At 36.0% G+C, this 18,640-nt stretch overlaps 1 protein-coding gene across 16 annotated transcripts in view; it reads left to right on the top strand.

Moving 5' to 3' along the window:
* The window catches only part of LOC114289539 (cycloartenol Synthase), a 90,463-nt gene that overhangs the window by 53,209 nt on the left and 18,614 nt on the right, over positions 1-18,640 (top strand). For all 16 annotated transcript variants that reach the window (XR_014349778.1, XR_014349776.1, XR_014349779.1 and 13 more), the window contains one exon: positions 10,910-10,990. Coding sequence is in view for 7 of the 16 variants with exons in the window: in XM_082903742.1 (XP_082759868.1) it covers positions 10,910-10,990 (81 nt within the window). In the remaining 9 variants the exon portion in view is untranslated. The remainder of the gene's footprint in view (positions 1-10,909; positions 10,991-18,640) is intronic.

The following is an 18,640-nucleotide window of genomic DNA, read 5'->3' as shown; positions in this document are numbered from 1 at the left end:
ATTAGATAGAGAATCTAACTAAGAAGAGGAAAAAGCAGTCGGAGAGGTAGTCATAGGCAGATGGAGGCTATCCACCACATAGATGTCTCTAACTCTACGATCAATCCCAATTTGCTGCTTAGACATCCAATCCTGCACAGAATAGATAGAAGAAGAAAAGATAACATCAAAACTAGAGAAATCAAGCTGACAGATAACTGAGAAACATAAAGGACAGATGGAATAGAATCAGCAGACATAGCTGACATTAAGATAGACCCAACAAATATAACAGACATACCAGACCCATTAGCAGCATTAACAATAATAGAAAATGGAAGGGAAGTACAATTTTGAAGTAAGGAGAGTCATATGATGAGAGGCACCAGAGTAAAAAATCCAGACAGACGAAGAGATACTTGAAGAAGACCCAAGCAAATCTGAATGAAGAGAGAAAACAATGGAGGCAGATGGGGATTGCTGGGAGGGGGACAGTATGCTGAAGATGACTAATCTGAGTACTCAAGAAAGCCAAGTCAAGATTAAGGGTCGGAGCAGATGCAGTATAAGCGATGGGAGCCTGAAAATTACTCGGAGAAGAAGGGCAAAACTGGGTTCGAGACTGCTGAGAAGACGAGGCAGACATACATCCCTTCTTGGGATAGTGATACTTCCAATGGCCCCTCTAATGGCAGAAGGCACACTCATCTAAAGCCAGAGACATCATAATAACCAGAAAACTGAGGGGTTAAAGTGTAATAAACCCAAAATAGAGCAGAATAGTCACACCAAAAGTTCAATTCTAATAACCAGAAAACTGAAGAGTCAAACTGTAATAAACCAAGAATCAGAATATTAAATAACTCAACAAGTCCAAACCCAATGACTTGTGTGAATTAGTAGTTGAGCCAAGACAGTGAACAGAGACCAATGACGAAGAGCTTCGATCGACATAGCCAGAGAAAGAGAACTAGAAGTCGAGGTCGAGCGAGAAGAATAAGGTCAGACAGAGGTGCGGGAGAGAGAGACGTTCGTGAACCTGTCAAACCAGAATAGGCAGAGGTTGAGAGAGAGAGACCTTTGCGTTAGAGAGAGACACCTCGCGAACCAAAACGAGAGAGAAAGATCCCTTGCACAAACCAGATGGGTCAAACGTGTTGTTGGATTGCGATTCTGGTGACAAATACGACTTCGATGAACACCCAATGGCAGCAAACCAAACATTAAAGACCCAGACGAATTGTGATGATGAACTGCGATGACCAAACGAACTAGACGAAACGCCCAGACGAAGCACCTAACTCAGATGGGTCGACTTCGTGAGACTAGAGATCAGGATCAGAGATGGCTGCTAGGGTTTTGAGTCCTTCAGGTTTCGAACTAAGCTCTGATACCAAGTATGTTTTCTGAATGAAATTGTATATTCAATTGTATATTTGATTACAATAAGACTTTAGATTATATAGCCCTAACTCCTAAACCAAAAAGGAAAATACAACCATGCCTTAATCATGCCTATAATATGTACAACCACAATCATGCCTAATTTAGAATATACACCACAATCATGCCTAATTTAGAATATACTATACACAATATATTCTCACACTACCCCGACCTTGACCCTAAGTAGGGCGACCATTCAGTTTCCAACAATGTTCTCGATCAAGTATGTCTTTCCCACAATAATCACACTTCAATCGATCTCGATCAACCAGTGTACCCTGAGTACCAGACTGAATCGGACTAGGCTGAGGAGCTCGAGTAGGAGAAGCAACAACCAAACCAGAACGATCCTGAATAGAGGAATGAACCATAGCACTACATCGACTCTTCTCTTGTTGGACAAGGGCATAAGCCTCGCGGAGGGTGGAAAAAGGGGAGCGACCCAACACCTCGATGCGAATCTGATCATACTCCAAGTTTAAGCCAGCAAGAAAGTCATACGCACGCTATTTCTCCATGATTTGCTAAAACAAAGTGGCATTCCGAGAACAAATAGCCTGGAAGCTTTGGTACTAGTCTATTTCTCTATTTCTAGTTGATAGTCCTATTGTCGATGATTTGAGTCTTCCTATTGATCTTTGAAAAGGAGTTAGGGCTTGTACTCAACACCCTAGTTCTAAATTTGTGTCATATGATTCATTGTCTTCTACATATCGTGTTTTTGTTTCGTCTTTGTCTTCTGTGTGTATTCCCTAGGGTTGGAAGGAAGCTATCGATGATCCTTAGTAGAAAGTAGCTATGGTAGAAGAGATGCAAGCTCTGAGCAAGAATAACAGTTGGGAGTTAGTTCCTCTTCCTAGTGGAAAAAGGCTTGTAGGGTGTAAGTGGGTGTTCACTATTAAGCAGAAAGCAGATGGAACAATTGAACGGTACCAAGCACGACTACTGGCCTAAGGGTTTACTCAGACATATGGAATTGATCACCAAGAAACCTTTGCTCTTGTAGCAAATATGAATTCCATTCGAGCTATTCTCTCATGTGCAGCTAATTTTGGATGGCTTTTACAGCAATTAGATGTGAAGAATGCATTTCTCCATAGTGATTTGGAGGAGGTATATATGGATATACCACCAGAATTCTCATCTCAGTCTACAGTTGGGAAAGTTTGTAGGTTGAAAAAGGCGTTATATGGTTTAAAACAGTCTCTTCGAGCCTGGTTTGACTGATTCCTGAAGGCTATGTTGAGATTCAGGTATAAGTAAAGCAATGCAGATCACACAATGTTCGTCAAATGCCATGCAGATAAGGCAACTATGCTTATAGTATATGTGGATGACACAGTTGTGACAAGTAATGATGAGAAAGAAATGACACTTCTTAAGATGTTGGCAAGGAATTTGAGATCAAAAACCTTGGTCCGTTGAGGTACTTTCTTGGGATTGAGTCGCCAGATCTGACAAAGGCATCTTTATTTCTCAATGGAAGTATATCCTAGATCTTCTTGAGGAAACTGGCATGTTAGGCTGTCGACTTGTTGATTCGCCAATTGAGGCTAATCACCATCTTTGTAGTGGTGTTGGTGATCTTGTGGAGAAGGAAAGGTACCAGCGACTTGTGGGAAGGCTTATATATTTGTCTCACACTCGTCCAGATATTGTCTATGCGATTGGGATAGTGAGTCAATTTATGCACGGGCCTCGTGCACTTCATTTGGATGCAATGCATCGCATTTTGAGATATCTTAAATCTGCTCCTGGAACAAAGGATTTTATTTTCCAATCATGGTCACTTGAGGTTGGAGGTGTTCACAGATGCTGATTGTACTAGTTCTATAGATGACAGGCGATCTACCTTCGGTTACTGTGCATTTGTTTAAGGGGGGGGGGGAATTTAATCACATGGCATAGTAAGAAACAAACAGTGGTGTCCAGATCTAGTGTAGAGGCAGAATACAGGGCTATGGCGCATGGTACATGTGAACTGATGTGGCTCCAGGCGTTGTTGAAAGATATTGGGTTTGTTTGCAGTGAACCTTTGACATTGTATTGTGACAACAAAGTTGCCATTAGCATTACTCACAATCCTGTTCAGCATGACAGAACAAAGCATATTGAGATCGACAGACATTTCATCAAGGAGAAATTGAATAAGGGTTTAATATGTATGTCTTTTGTGAAGTCTGAAGATCAATTGGATGATGTCTTTACTAAGGGTCTTAGTAGTAAGGTTTTCCACCCATTTGTTACTAGTTAGGCATAAGAGATATCTTTGCACCAACTTGAAGGGGAGTGTTAAGTATTAGTGTGTAAGGGTAGTTATGTCATTTGCTCCTTTTATCTTTTATTATAAATATGTGTAACCCTGATATGTTTAAGTGTAAGATAATAAGCACAACAGTCTCTCTGTTCTTTTCTTCTTATTGTTCTTCTTCTTTTCATATGTAAATCTAACATCTAACAATGCCTAACCGGACTCACCCACAAAATCAATAATAATACTAGCACCAAGTCCGCCAATTAACCGAGTATAGTAAAAACACACCCAGTTACTACATAGTTAAAAACCAAATATATATCAAAAATATTTTCCAACAGTTAGCCAATTATATCAAAATCCTCTTTTGACTATAATTATGAAACATAACACAAATGGTCTTTTACCAATTCCTCATTTTTAACTTCATCCAGTTAATCCAAAGCGATAAAATAAATAATTTATTTTAAATTGTGTATTAGCTCTACACTAGCTAAAATCATGACTTTTCTCTATTCGTGTCAAAAATCACCAAATAATTCAAATATCTCATAAATGAAGTTAAGCAATGAAAATATCTTAATAACATAATTCAACTTGTAAAACTAGTAGTCAAATCACATTGATTTCCTCCAAATCTCATACTTAGATCAACCTCACCATTTTTAATCCCATAACATTAAAAGTCATGAAATATACCTAATAACACACTTTTAGCTACATAGGATATAAAATAATGTCAACACTAATTTGACCCACCAAATTAGTAAGGTCCTCATACTTAGAAATTCCAAGAAAAATACCAAATGTGATATAACATTTCTCATTTATATACACACAACAATTTTTAGAACTTTTCCAAAATTAATTAATCAACATGACATTCACATCAAAATACACTTTTCAAATATGAAATTCAACAGAAAATCCACTTCTTACATTTTTCATTTTTCGCAAAAATGACTAATACAACATGAACATGAATATTTATACAAAAACGTAATTCATCCTTACTTTATAATTTCATTTTCACAAAAATGAACATTATATAACAATATGCACATGAATATTCATATAATATCTTGACTATTTTACTTGTAGAGATTTCATTCCAAAAACAACTCTCAAATTTATTTTCGGATTTTGACATATATTATCAGACACAATATGATTTTTCCAAATTAATTTTGGAATACCAATATTTTTAACATTTCAACATAATTTTGTTTCAAAAATTATTCAAACAAAAATTTGAGAATAATATATGTTATACCTCCTATCATGATATATTTTATCAAAATATTCCTAACATGGATTTAAAGTAATAATATGAAGAAAGTCCCTACTTCAAATAATGAAGATGCAACACTGAAAAATCCCAAACTTATTGGATCGAAATTCTGAGACTAAGGTTTCGAAGAGTTCGTCGAGCTCTACGACTTTACTTCTAAATTTTTTTCCAAAATCTAACCCAATCTAGTCCCAATCTTAAGAAACATGTAAAACGCCATGGTTAACAAATGAGAGAGAGAGAGAGAGACAGAGACAGAGCTCTCCACTCTGCAGAAGACAGCATAAAGACGGCTAGGGGGAAAACAGAGACACTTGTCTCTCAAGGGCTTGTCATCATTCTTTTGGGAGGTGCTTGCTTCACCTCTTTGCTTCACCAATTCCTTAATCCCCATCATTAGCTTAGTTAATCAAGTTTAGTTCTAATTAATCAAGGTTAGTCTCTAATCTTTATTAACTTAGTTAATCTCATTAGGTCTAATTATTGCTAATCCCGATTAAGTTTTGGTACATTGTATGGAAATGCTCTACTTGTTAGACGTAAGTCATTAAGCACCTTGATTAAGCTCTAGGATTTCTTATGGTACTTCAAATTCAAGTTCAAAACCATTTTCTTAACTCCTAATGTTCTTTAATTATATCTATTCTTAAGTTATTTATCCAAACATGCTCTTTGCTTCTAAATTTTCTATTCCTAACACATACGCTTATTAAGTTTTCTAACTATTGTATTAATCTCCTAAGTTGTTGTCCCTAACAAATTATCTCTATTTCTAATCGAATGTAAGGTTATTCAATTAGGAAGTATTTGATCATGTCACATAAAAACGCTTCCAATGTGGTTACATACTTGCTTTCTAAGTTTAAGAAGTGACTAATTCCTAATCCTTAACAGTTAACAAGGAAATTTATGTGTTCAAAGCTCCCTAATTATTCATTTCTAAGTTTTTCTTTAAGTATTTCATGTAATGCAAAAACTCCGCCGGGGTTGTTAACAACTCCGCCGGTCCCAAGCCCGGGTTAAGGAGGAGGGTTGTGTGTTAGGTAGCCGACAGCCAACACGTAAAAAAGCCGCTCGGATCCCTTATGAAAATGAATCCTACTTTGAATCGTTTAAATGCTAGGTCGTTCCCCTCAAGTGACGCGTTGCGCCTGCCTCCGGGTGTTTCGAAAAGTGAGCAAGGGGCGCCGCATCGACGCCTGGGTGCGGTGAAAAATGGGCAAAGGTTTCCGCGTTTTTCTGGACGAGCGCGGGTAAAGAAGCTAGTCCAAGACTATAGGTTTAGGATAGCCACTTGGAACATAGGAACCTTAACTGGTAGGACGATGGAATTGGTAGATGTCATGATTAGGAGGAGAGTTAGTATAGCTTGCATACAAGAAACTAAGTGGACGGGAGAGAAAGCTAGGGAAATTGAGGATACTGGTTTTAAACTTTATTATAGTGGTAAGGATAAACGCAGGAATGGGGTAGGAATCATAATTGCCAAGGGTCTTGTGGAAAGTGTGGTGGCGGTCATTAGGAAAGGAGATAGGATTATGCTAGTTAAATTAGTTATTGGAGGGAATATAGTGAACATTATTAGCGCTTACGCCCCACAAGTAGGGTTAGATGATCAGACTAAGAGGGATTTTTGGGAGCAAATGGATGAGATCTTACAGGAGATACCCGTAGGAGAGAACCTGGTTATAGGTGGAGATTTTAATGGCCATGTGGGCATAGATAAAGTAGGTTATGAAAGGGTGCATGGTGGATACGGTTTTGGTGACAGAAATGAGGCTGGAGAGAGAATCTTAGATTTTGCGTTGGCTTCTGACCTGGTGGTGGCCAATACTATGTATAAGAAGAGGGAGGAGCATTTGATAACCTTTAAGAGTGGATTAGTTAAGAGCCAAATAGATTATTTCTTAGTGAGAAAAGTAGACTGCCTCAAATGCAATGATTGTAAGGTGATTCCTGGAGAGAGTCTGGTCTCTCAACATAGGATTTTGATACTAGATTTATGTTTTAGAGGGCAATACCAAGCTAGGAAGGATGGTGGGCGTCGTAGGACGAGATGGTGGGACTTAAATGGGGATAAACTAGAAATATTTAAGAATCGAATGGAAAAGGAAGGTACTTGGGACTTAGAAGGTGATGCTAACACTATGTGGAATTCGATGGCCAATTGTATGAGGAGAATCTCAAGGGAAGTGCTTGGAGAGTCGAAAGGAACGGGACCCAGCTCTAGGGAAACTTGGTGGTGGAGGGAAGAGGTCCAAGCGGTAGTTAAGGCAAAAAAAGAGTGCTTTAAAAAGTGGCAGAAGGATAGAATTGAGGAAAACCTTAAGAGCTATAGATTGGCTAATAAGGAGGTCAAGAAAGTAGTGAGAGAGATTAAGTTGAAAGTTTATGATGACCTATACACTAGACTAGATAGTAAGGAGGGAGAGAAGAGGGTATACAAACTTGCTAAGATACGGGGGAGGAAAACAAGAGATTTTAATCAAGTAAAGTGCATCAAGAGTGAGGATTCTAAGGTATTGGTGAAGGATGATGAGATTAAGGAAAGATGGAAGAATTATTTTGAGAAACTGTTAAATGAGGAACATGGAAGTACGACAATAGGGGAAGAAATAATCAGTAATACGATAAACCAAGACTATAGGTTCTATCGCAGGATTAGGAATTTTGAAGTGGAGATTGCACTTAAGAAGATGAAATCAAATAAGGCTTTAGGACCTGATGATATCCCTATTGAAGCTTGGAAGTGTTTGGGTAAAAAGGGAGTTGCTTGGTTAACTAGGTTGTTTAGTAAAATTTTGTTGACTAGGAACATGCCAGATGAGTGGAGGAAGAGTATTTTAGTGCCAATCTATAAGAATAAAGGTGATGTCCAGAATTGTAACAACTATAGAGGAATTAAGCTAATGTGTCATATAATGAAAGTGTGGGAGAGGGTGATGGAACGTCGATTGCGAGACATAACAGAGGTGTCAGAGAATCAATTTGGGTTTATGCCTGGTAGGTCAACAATGGAAGCGATTTATCTTTTGAGGAGAGTAATAGAAAAGTATAAAGAAAAGAAAAGAGACATTCATATGGTGTTTATCGACCTTGAGAAAGCATATGACAGAGTGCCCCGAGATATAATATGGTGGGCGTTAGAGAAGAAAGGGGTGACAAAAGGCTACATTGACGTGATTAGGGACATGTATGAAGGGGTGGTGACCACTATTAGATCGCCAGCTGGAGAAACAAATGAATTTCCTATCACTGTAGGGTTACACCAAGGATCTACCTTAAGTCCTTATCTTTTTGCTTTAGTTATGGACGAGTTGACGATAAATATTCAGGATGACGTGCCATGGTGTATGCTTTTTGCAGACGATATTGTGTTAGTGGATGAGACTAGAGAAGGAGTTAACACAAAGTTGGAGATCTGGAGAAAAGCTCTTGAATCTAAAGGATTTCGGATAAGCAGAACTAAGACAGAGTACATGGAGTGTAAATTTAGTAACAGTAACAATGAAAGCAGAGGAGAAGTGAAGATTGAGAACCAAGAACTGCCTAAGAGTGAACATTTTCGTTATTTAGGGTCGATTATCACAACAGCGGGAGAGATTGATGCAGATGTGGCCCATAGGATTAAGGCGGGATGGTGTAAGTGGAGAAGTACGTCTGGGGTATTGTGCGATAAACGAATACCCACTAGACTAAAAGGTAAGTTTTATAGAACGGCTATTAGACCAGCTATGTTGTATGGGACGGAGTGTTGGGCAACTAAGAAACAACATGTAGATAAGATAAGTGTGGCTGAGATGAGGATGCTAAGGTGGATGTGTGGTAAGACTAGACGGGACAGGATTAGGAATGAGTGTATTCGGGAATGGGTAGGAGTAGCACCGATAGAATATAAGTTGAGAGAGAATCGTTTGAGATGGTTTGGTCATATTCAACGGAGACCAACAGAGGCAGTAGTGAAGAGATGCGATGCTGTAACGGTAGATGGAAGTGTTAGGGGACGGGGTAGGCCTAGATTAACGTTGACTAGCGTTATAAATAGAGATATGAATCTACTTAATTTGACTAATGAAATGGCCTTTGATAGGGCCGCGTGGAGAAGAAGGATTCATGTAGCCGACCCCATTTGATGGGACTTAAGGCTTCGTTTGGTTTGGTTTGGTTTATTTCATGTAATGCAATGGCTAATCGGGCTCATAGCATTCAAAGATGGATATGGATGTAGTTATGGCACATGACATTATTTGTGGTGTTACACAGAGCTTCTCTCTCTAAAGTGTTTCTCTCTTTAGAAAGGTTTGTGTGGTAACTTCTTTAGCTCTCTTCCAAGTTAGGCTGACTCATGTGTAACCAAGTGGGTTGACAAGCATCTAAGGCCATACAGTTGACTTTGAAAAATCCAAAGTCGTGACATTAGGCACCTCCGCTTGGGATCATTGGACGCTTGTGGACTGGAGGCTAAGGCTGTGGAATCATCAAGGCTTGCTTGGTTGTCTTCCTGTCAAGACAGTTACTCCTTGACAAGGCTTAGAGAGGTTTAATTCTATAACAATTATCAGAAGTTCTAAAGCCTTTAATGATGCAAGTACCACTAGAATCAACAATTGAGCATTCATTCAAGTTATATTGAACATGATGATGGTTATCACAAATTTGACTAATACTCAGAAGATTTGCTCTCAAGCCATCCATAAACAACACATTTTCAAGTCTTGGAAGATCCGAAGCAATTGTAGTGCCTTCCCTAAATTCCGGGTTTTGTTACCATCCCCAAAAGTTACCATACGCTCATGACATTCTTTCGAGTAACCAAACAAAGATTTGTCGCCGGTATGTCTAGAACAACCACTATCAAGATACCAAGAAGAAAAATCATGTGCTTTGAGTGCAACGTGAGCAACCAAAACATTTACATTATTCTTCCTAATCCAACAAGAAGGTCTACTAGTAATCCTAGAATTCACCCCCTTTCTATCAGTTAGATAACCACTAACAACTTCAGAACTTTGATAGTGCCAATTCTTAGCAAGAAGAGTTACTTTATTGACCTTGTCACTAAGAGACTTGGATTGATGAGCTAGGGCCTTGAGATAAATGAAGAATTCATTTTGGCTTTCTGTGAAGGTCTTCTAGCCTTGCTCTTACCAAACCTATCCAACTCAACTCTTCTCTCCTTGAACATTGTAAAGCAATTTGATCGGATATGACCACTCGCCCCACAATGATGACACACCGGAATGAACTTAGGTTTACCATCTCCCTTAGTAATAGGAATGAAAGAAGGAACATTTTCTTGAAACTGTAGCCCGATATAGTTCATAATAGAAAAGTTGGATTGTGTAAATGAACCCCATATAATTCCGACATGGCTTTCTTGAATTTTTGCTGCTTTTGTTGTCCGTGCACATTTGCTTCAATGTTTTCCTTCTAAATTTTGATGATTGAAAATCCTGAACATAGCACATTTGCTGCTATTTTCCTATTGGTGTTCTTCATGGATATAAGAAACCATAAATTTGTGATAAAGAAATGTGGAAGATGCTCCCTTATAACTGACAAAAAAGGAGAGTATAAAAGAATGTGGAAGGCAATTCTGTTGGAATTTTTTCCTCTAGGATGGTGGAACCACTTCTCTGATATACTATGAACTGTGTATTCCAATTTTCAGTTATGCGAGTATAATGTCAAACATGTTATTTTTCTGTTTGAGATGATTGAAATAGGCTCACCATGTTTAATATGTTTGATGCTAATGTCAATAGAGAGACTAATTTGAATGCTAAGTAATGCGGTACGACTGATTGCTGAGAAGTTGGCATCGTACTTTAATGCAATCGCTTTAGGGTGATAAACAAGGGTTGGTGGTGGCCATATTAATATTCATTCTAATTATATTTCTGAAGCAAAATTTTAATTTTTTTTTTTTTTGTGTACAGGTGTATTCGAATCTTGAGGGCAACAGATCTCATGTAGTCCATACTGGGTGGGCTATGATGGCTCTCATTGATGCTGGCCAGGTACACTATTTCCTTCATTGAAGAGTGGCAAAGAGCATAACCCCTCGAAAAAATCAGTTGCTCTCTCATCTTGCTAGTGTTTCTATTATCTGCATCCATTTATGTTGGTTTTGTGGAATTTTTAGCAAATACTTTGCTAAATGTTAATTCTATATTATTACCTCTTAAACAATAATAGGGATGCATTTTTTATGGATGACTTATTCATTATTGAACCTAAATGCTTTTAACATTTGTGATGTAATGGGTTTTTGATTGATGAAATAGTATTTTGTATGTTGAAGGATGGATGTTCACGTTAGATTGAGTGGTTTTTTCATGTTGAATTAGCGTTAATGTTACACTATTTTTTGTTGCTTGTGGATAAAAATATGCAAAAGAAATAAAAATATATTCAGTGTGTTCGGTTTGAGCTTTTTGAATTAAGTTTTTTGAAAACTGAGTTTTTTGGTTTTCGTTTTTTTTTTGTTTTTAGTAAATATTTTTAAAATTTTAAATATTTTTTTTTACTTTTTTAGATGCACCTTACTTAGATGTATCTAAAAAGTAAAAAATTTGTGAAAAAATATTTTTAAAAATTAATAAATGCATAAAAATATAAAAAATATACTGAATTCTCGTATTTTTTTTTTTGTATTTTTGGTATTTAATGAATTTTTAAAAGGTTTTTTTCAAATTTTTTTTACTTTTTGGGTATATGTATGTTAGGTATGTTTAAAAATTAAAAAAATTGCTCAAAATATTAAAAAAATTCAGTAAAAAAAAAAAAAAAAAAGGAAAATAAAAAAGTAGAATTTTCTGAAAAGTGTTTTTGAAAAATAATAACCAAGCATAGTGATTATTTTTTTCTATATTCTTGCCGGGTTTGTAGCCTAATTAAAATCATCATTTCCTGTGTCCGTGTCTGTGCTTGTACTTTGTAGTTGCTAATTGATGTAATTCAAATTGTTGCTCACTAAAAGATGTTCAAGTAATTTACTCCTTAAACCTAGTCACCTTGGTGAAATTAATTAAGAGTTGGTTCCTTTAAAACATTCACTGAACTATCAACTGAACAATACTTAAGACTTGTCTTAATTTGAATTTGTTCAAATTCAATTCTTATTTCAATAACAAATGTTATACGAACTATAATCCACTTAGTGTAAACAGTGCAATTATATTCTAAAATGTTCAATAATGAATCAAGAGTAAAAAATAATGAAATCCAGAGAGAAATTCCCAATGAGGGATACGATATCTCAAGCTCTAAATTACAATTTCAATTGATAAAAAATTAGTAAGAAAAGTGTCTACACCTATTTTTGTAGGCAACTAACTCAACTACTACACAACCACATACAATTACCACATATAACTGCTTACATCTACTACCGCCTTTAAAAAGAATTGTCCCCTTAAGAAGGAATTATCTTCAAGCAACGACAACACAATAGAAGCAATCACAACACAAACTAGTCGAACACAGAAGGAACCAAGTGTTGGACATTGAAGGTGTTGGAATGAGGGATACAATAGCTTGAGCTCTGAAATACAATATCAAATGATCAAAATTAGTTAGAAAAACCTCTACACCTATTTATAGGCAACTAACTCAACTACTACATAACTACATACAACTACCACATATAACTACTTCCATCAATAATCAAGCATTCATCTTATCACTTCATAATGTACAAAATAAGTGCAAGATTTATAGTGATTTACCACACCTATTTTTCCTGCGTCACCCTTGGTTCCACATCCGTAACTATACTAAAAGGGTTATATCTGGGTTTAACCTTTACATCTCAACAACTAAAGGTTTACACTAGGATTACCCGCCAACCTTTACAACAAATAACAAATTGGATTTTCTTGGCTCAACCCAAAACCAACCACCACAAATATACAAATTCCTATTAGTTAAACTAAGATGCTCACCTAGAGCTCCTAGGGTGTCCCTATGGTGTCCCTATAGGAAACCAAAGTGTACGTGTGTGATAACAATAGTGTATACAACAATATATAATACTAAGATAGAGAATATCCCTTCCAAAAGCCAAGAAATCACAAGCTCTTAAAGTAACTTCACCAACAAAGTGTTGAAGGCAAAATTACCCAAAAACACTAATACCCTACTGATTTACGTTTTGGAATGCACATTCCAAAACTTGGTAGTTTTTCATTCCAAAATGGAGAATTTAGTGATCCAAAATGAACCCAAAATTTTTCCATTATATTTTAAAGTTTCCTATAGGAGAAAAAAAAAATCAAATATAATGAACTAAAATGTAGAGTGAATGGAGTTGTTGCATAACCAAATACGAAACAAATGGACCATAACGCTTAATAGAATTGTGCTTTTTCATGATTAAAACATAACAATATTTGATTGTATGTCTAACTATTAAAATATATTTGCCATCACATTAATAGTCTTTTAAATTTTAGCAGCGTGATCTATACAATCTTACCCTTATTGTATCACATTAATTTTAGAGCATGTGGCGTACCTTGTTTTCATTCCTGTTCCTTGTACCAGAATGATATGCATTCTAGGTAACCTTGGTTGAAGGCCTTTCAAACTCACTCTAACTAAAATAAGCTGTACAAACTCTTATTAGGTGTGGTTAAGAGTGTATAAGAGCTGCTGAGACTTTCATAAGACTCCTTTTTGACAAGAAAATACCAAATTGGGGCTTTTGGTATGTATAGAATAGCCTTTTCAATAGCCTATAAAGCATATATACAGATATAATATAGTTCCATGATAAAACCTTAAAAATAGGATATGGGTACAGCTAACATACATTCGTACTAAATTATATATATCTTATAGTTTTTAGTATTGTATTATACATAAGCTCAAAGGATAGTGAAATCATTATTAAGGAATTAGTTATTTGCTAAACATGGACACAGGTATAGTTACAGGGACATAGCGCTTTTGAAAATATTAGGATATATACCTGGTGGAGATATGGAAATATCTATTTGGTTTTGAGTTGTTAAAAATAGTTTTTGAGCTTTCAATTTGTATTTCTTTAATTTTATTGATTTTTCTTTATATTTTGATTTTTTAAATTTTCAGATGCATCAAATCTAAATGTACTTAAAAATTAAATTTTTTGTGAAGAAATATTAAAAAATCTCAATAAATACGAAAATATATTGAATTTTTGTATTTTTTAGTATTTAGTGAATATTAAAGATTTTTTTCATAAATTTTGTACTTTTTAAGTGTATTTAGATTAAGTGGATCTAAAAAGTAAAAACATTGATTAAAATATTTAAAATGTTCACTAAAAAAAAAAATACGGAGTGAAAACTCAATTTATTTGAAAATTCCAAAACCAAACAATGTTTTATTTTTGTTTGCTATTTATATGGGTATAAATTTAGAGCACAAAGATACGAGATACATCAACGTATATGTGAGTATAAATTTTCCACTTTTTCCTCTCCATGTTTCCATATATTTTACTTTGACCCTAAATCAGTTTTTTAAAGTTAAAAATAAAAAAATAAAAACCCAAAAAGATATCCAATCCATTTCCAAATGCATGGCATGTGTGTCCATGAAATGTCCTTGTGTCCTGAACTAATGAGCGAAGTCAATATCTGAACTACTGTCAGCTGACCATCCATAACAAGTAACACTCATCATGACGAATATGCTCGATAGCATACTTTAGGCACCCCACAACACAAGATTAAGGAATATAATCCTTTTGATTCTCCGAGACAGGCTTAGGATTCATTTCAATGGTTTAGGCTCTACTTTTACCAATAGATAATTCAATGGGTTCGCAATTTGCACCTAGAATCATTGTATATATTCCTCATGTAAGTCACGAATGACAACTGAGAAGTCTCCCAAAACAATCCTAAGGATCTTACATCCAAGCATATGGCTTGCATCACCCATGTTTATCATGTCTAAAACAAATGACTGTCAAGCCTAGGTGGTGACAACCCTTTTAACTTTTTTGGCTCACAATGATAGAATAAGGGAACTTTCAATGGACCATTGATCATTCTTGAGTGGTCTTCATTGACCATTTTTGGCCCATAATAGCTCAATGGAATCTAAGAACCACTACTTGGATGACTTTGCTTCAGGTTGTAAATGTTTATTCGAACCAACAATTGCTCCCTAACCTTTTGCCATAAAAGCATAAGGTAAATCCTTATAGATCTACTTATCTAATTTTCCAATGAGAAGTCTAGTTACAATATCCACGAAGCAAAGTTTCGAACTCAAATTTATTATCAACGCTAAAGTTGAAGTAAACCTCACTCTTGAGGAGGAAGTCTCCTCTTAGTCCACAACTTACTCAATGATGCGACTTTCCGGTTGTCACGACCCCATCCCGCTCCACACAGGATAGCATTGTGACCGCAGTAGGGCTTGACTACCCAAGGCCTAGCAAGACAAGACAAGAATAGACTAACAATAGTTGGGGCTTATGCATAAGCATTCATCCATTAATTACCAAAAGTCCATTTAGAGCATGTGCATTAGTCATATGAAATGAAAACATACATTCCTCTTGGATTGATATCTTGTATTATTACGAAGTCCAAACAACAAAAAGTATAGTACATCATGTATGATATAACCTTACAAAAACCAACACACATGTACAAGACTGTCTTCTTAAGGTTACATCTTCCAAAGTGGAAAGCAAAAAAACTACTAAACAAGCTTCTCTTTGGAACTGTGCTCTTGTTCATCACCTACATTGTAACACCCCAAAATTTATTGTCCGAATACATCCCCAATTTCCTTTATTAAATTGCATTTCCAAGATATAATTGCAGAAGCAAGATAAAATAAATAACCTCTGCTGTCAGAATCTTGCGATTCGCGATTCGATTCGCAATTTTTGCAAAATCGATAGGAATCTATGATTGAATCTATTTTGGAAGTGAATCTCTAGTGAATCGCATGATTCACAATCAATTCACAATTCGATTGACTTTTTACGATTCATGCAATTTTTGAAATTATTGTGTCCGACATATTTTCGACTTATTTTTTCACTATCTTTTTAGTTAAAATGACATAATACAACTTCTAATAGCGTTTAATATCAAAATAACCAACATATATACATGATTTGCTGTTATTTTAGTGATGATGGAGTTTTTAATAGGATCCAATTAGAGTCCCTGTGTTGATATGGTAAGCACATATTTGGTTCTTTTTGTTTTTGGGCTACTGGTGTATTCGGTAGCATTCTTTATAGAAAGCCATTTTTCTGGCCTTTCTGTTTATGGTGATTTGTCGTTGATTTAGCCTTGTTGCTTTCTTTCTCTTGGTTGGTTTCTTTTGTTGCCGTCATGATTGATACCATACACGTTTCTCTATTATAAGATGTTGATTCCTTGCATATGTTCTTTGAAGTTATCATTGAATTGAGTTATTACAATTATTGTTGTCTTTCGGCAACTTCATTATAGTTGTTTGTAATGATCATCCTATTTTTGAGTTCAAGTTGGACACTTCATTTCAACTGTTTCATGTTCCAACTTGAGGGGTGAGTGTTGGAAATAAGATTATATTGTCAAAGATATCAGAATATATGAAGATCCCATGATTTGTGCATATTATGATTCTCTTGTATCTTTAATTTATTTCAATTCCTTAACTGAAGGGGTTTAATTGTATCTCCCACTCTATATATGTGGTGTATTGTGTAAACAAGAGAATCAAGTTGTGTGAATCAAAGATGTAGCCCCTGGGGTTTTGTGTGTACGGATGTAAGTCAATTTTGGCCAAACCACTTTAAATCTTTGTGTTCTTTCTTTTCTCTTTTATGTCTCTATTGTATCTCCATATTCAACCTTACTATCTTATTACAAAATTCAACTCATCCTAGCATTCACAAATATATACTTAAGGCATCCCCTAACACAAATTACAAAACAAATAATTCCTACACTTTAGGCTTCATACTAACTTCTTCTTCTCTTCTAATCCTTAGCAAGTCATAATTCAAGTAGGCATATAATACAAGGCAAGAAATCAAGAACAATAATCCACATGTCATGCAGGAATGTCTCGGGTGTTACATAAGTATCTAGCGAGCCTTATGCTTTTTAAAAAGACTATCCACTTCGCATAGAACTTTCAGAACCTATTTGTTTACAACAGTTTCACATCATAATGGAAAGTTAACCAAATCCTTAAAATTGTTAATCTTGAAAAACTTCATCTTTAGATGCGTAACATCAGTCCACTCTCCAAAAATGAGAGCCTTTTTTACTATCCAAGGCTCTTCACCGTCTTTTAGAGCAATCATGAATATTTCTTTCTCAATCACATAGTGACAATTTGAGATTTTCACATTCACTTCCGCGCAACAAATGATCTAGATAGTTCTTTAATGGTCTGCTAGTAGTTAAGTTGGTCCCACTGTCCCAAGGAGGCTAGGAGTTTCTTTCCATTCTCAACCAAGTACATGAAGTACCTTCCTTAGAATTATCTATCTCGTAGAGTTTCAAAACTCTATTCATGTCACCTTAGCTAGGGAAATCTTCTTTTAAGATATCCACCTTTTGTAACTAAGTATCAAATACACTCACATAATTGCTTGCCTACAAGCACATGACCCTTTTTCAGGACAACATACAATAATGCTCCATATTGCTACTCTTTTTGGTCTCAAATTCCCAAAACAAGCTCTTCACTAGTCTATTATCCAAATGAAGTGTAGAGTCCTGATATAGGGGGCACTCAGTTAGGGACGTAGGCAACAAACTAAGGTGTGTTTCCCTATTGGGAAACATATTGTGCGTTATCTACCAAACATGATAAAACATTACATAGTTCCCTCTCTCTGCTATACCATTGTGTTGCAGAGTACTAAGAATAGTCAATTCTCTAAGCATCCTTTCCTCTTCACAGAGCTCTCTAACATGTTCAAATAGATACTCGCCACCTTTGTCAAACCTAAGAGCCCAAACGCTCGTCTAATTGATCTCAACCTCATGTGTGCAATGTTTAAAGCATCTTAAAGCTTTTGACTTATGGGAGATCAAATAGAAATGACTAAGATGCATATCGTAATCTAAATGCGATGAGATTGGAGCTTACTATCATGCCTTCATAGATACCCGAGTAACAGATTTATAGTGCACTAACTTGCTCAAGGTTGCACATTCAAATGAGACTAGAATGATACAAGCAAGTGGCCCGACAGGGCCTACTCAAGCCATCTCGATCATCCTCATATCATGTGACCGATTCCAACATATAGCCACCGTTTCATGACCAATTTCAAACTATTTCCAATGGTCCTAATGTGTTGTTTCTCAAAGACAAGTGTAAAGGTTAGGCCCAACAAGGTAATAATGACTCGCGAGTAATTCATATCGAATTAGTAAAGAATAAAAGATGTCATTGAGGTACTAAGTGTGCCAAAGTCGCAAATTTAGCTAGTAAAGTGCTAATCTCAAGCACCTTCTAACCACTATACTACAACTTTTGCGCCTGGTAGTAAACACCATTCTAAGATGTTAGGCTAGCTAAGGAATAATCATATATAGAGGGACCTCCTCATATATCACACTTAGGTGTGGAAACTTCAAGTTTCTAGACTCTATCAAGTTAGCACTGCTAGTGGATTTTGCAACCTGTAGGCACTGATCTTCTCACTT

Source organism: Camellia sinensis, chromosome 13 (assembly GCF_055761805.1).
Source record: "Camellia sinensis isolate YWXY chromosome 13, ASM5576180v1, whole genome shotgun sequence".
Lineage (NCBI taxonomy): Eukaryota > Viridiplantae > Streptophyta > Magnoliopsida > Ericales > Theaceae > Camellia > Camellia sinensis.
This window is presented reverse-complemented; position numbering and strand designations above follow the sequence as displayed.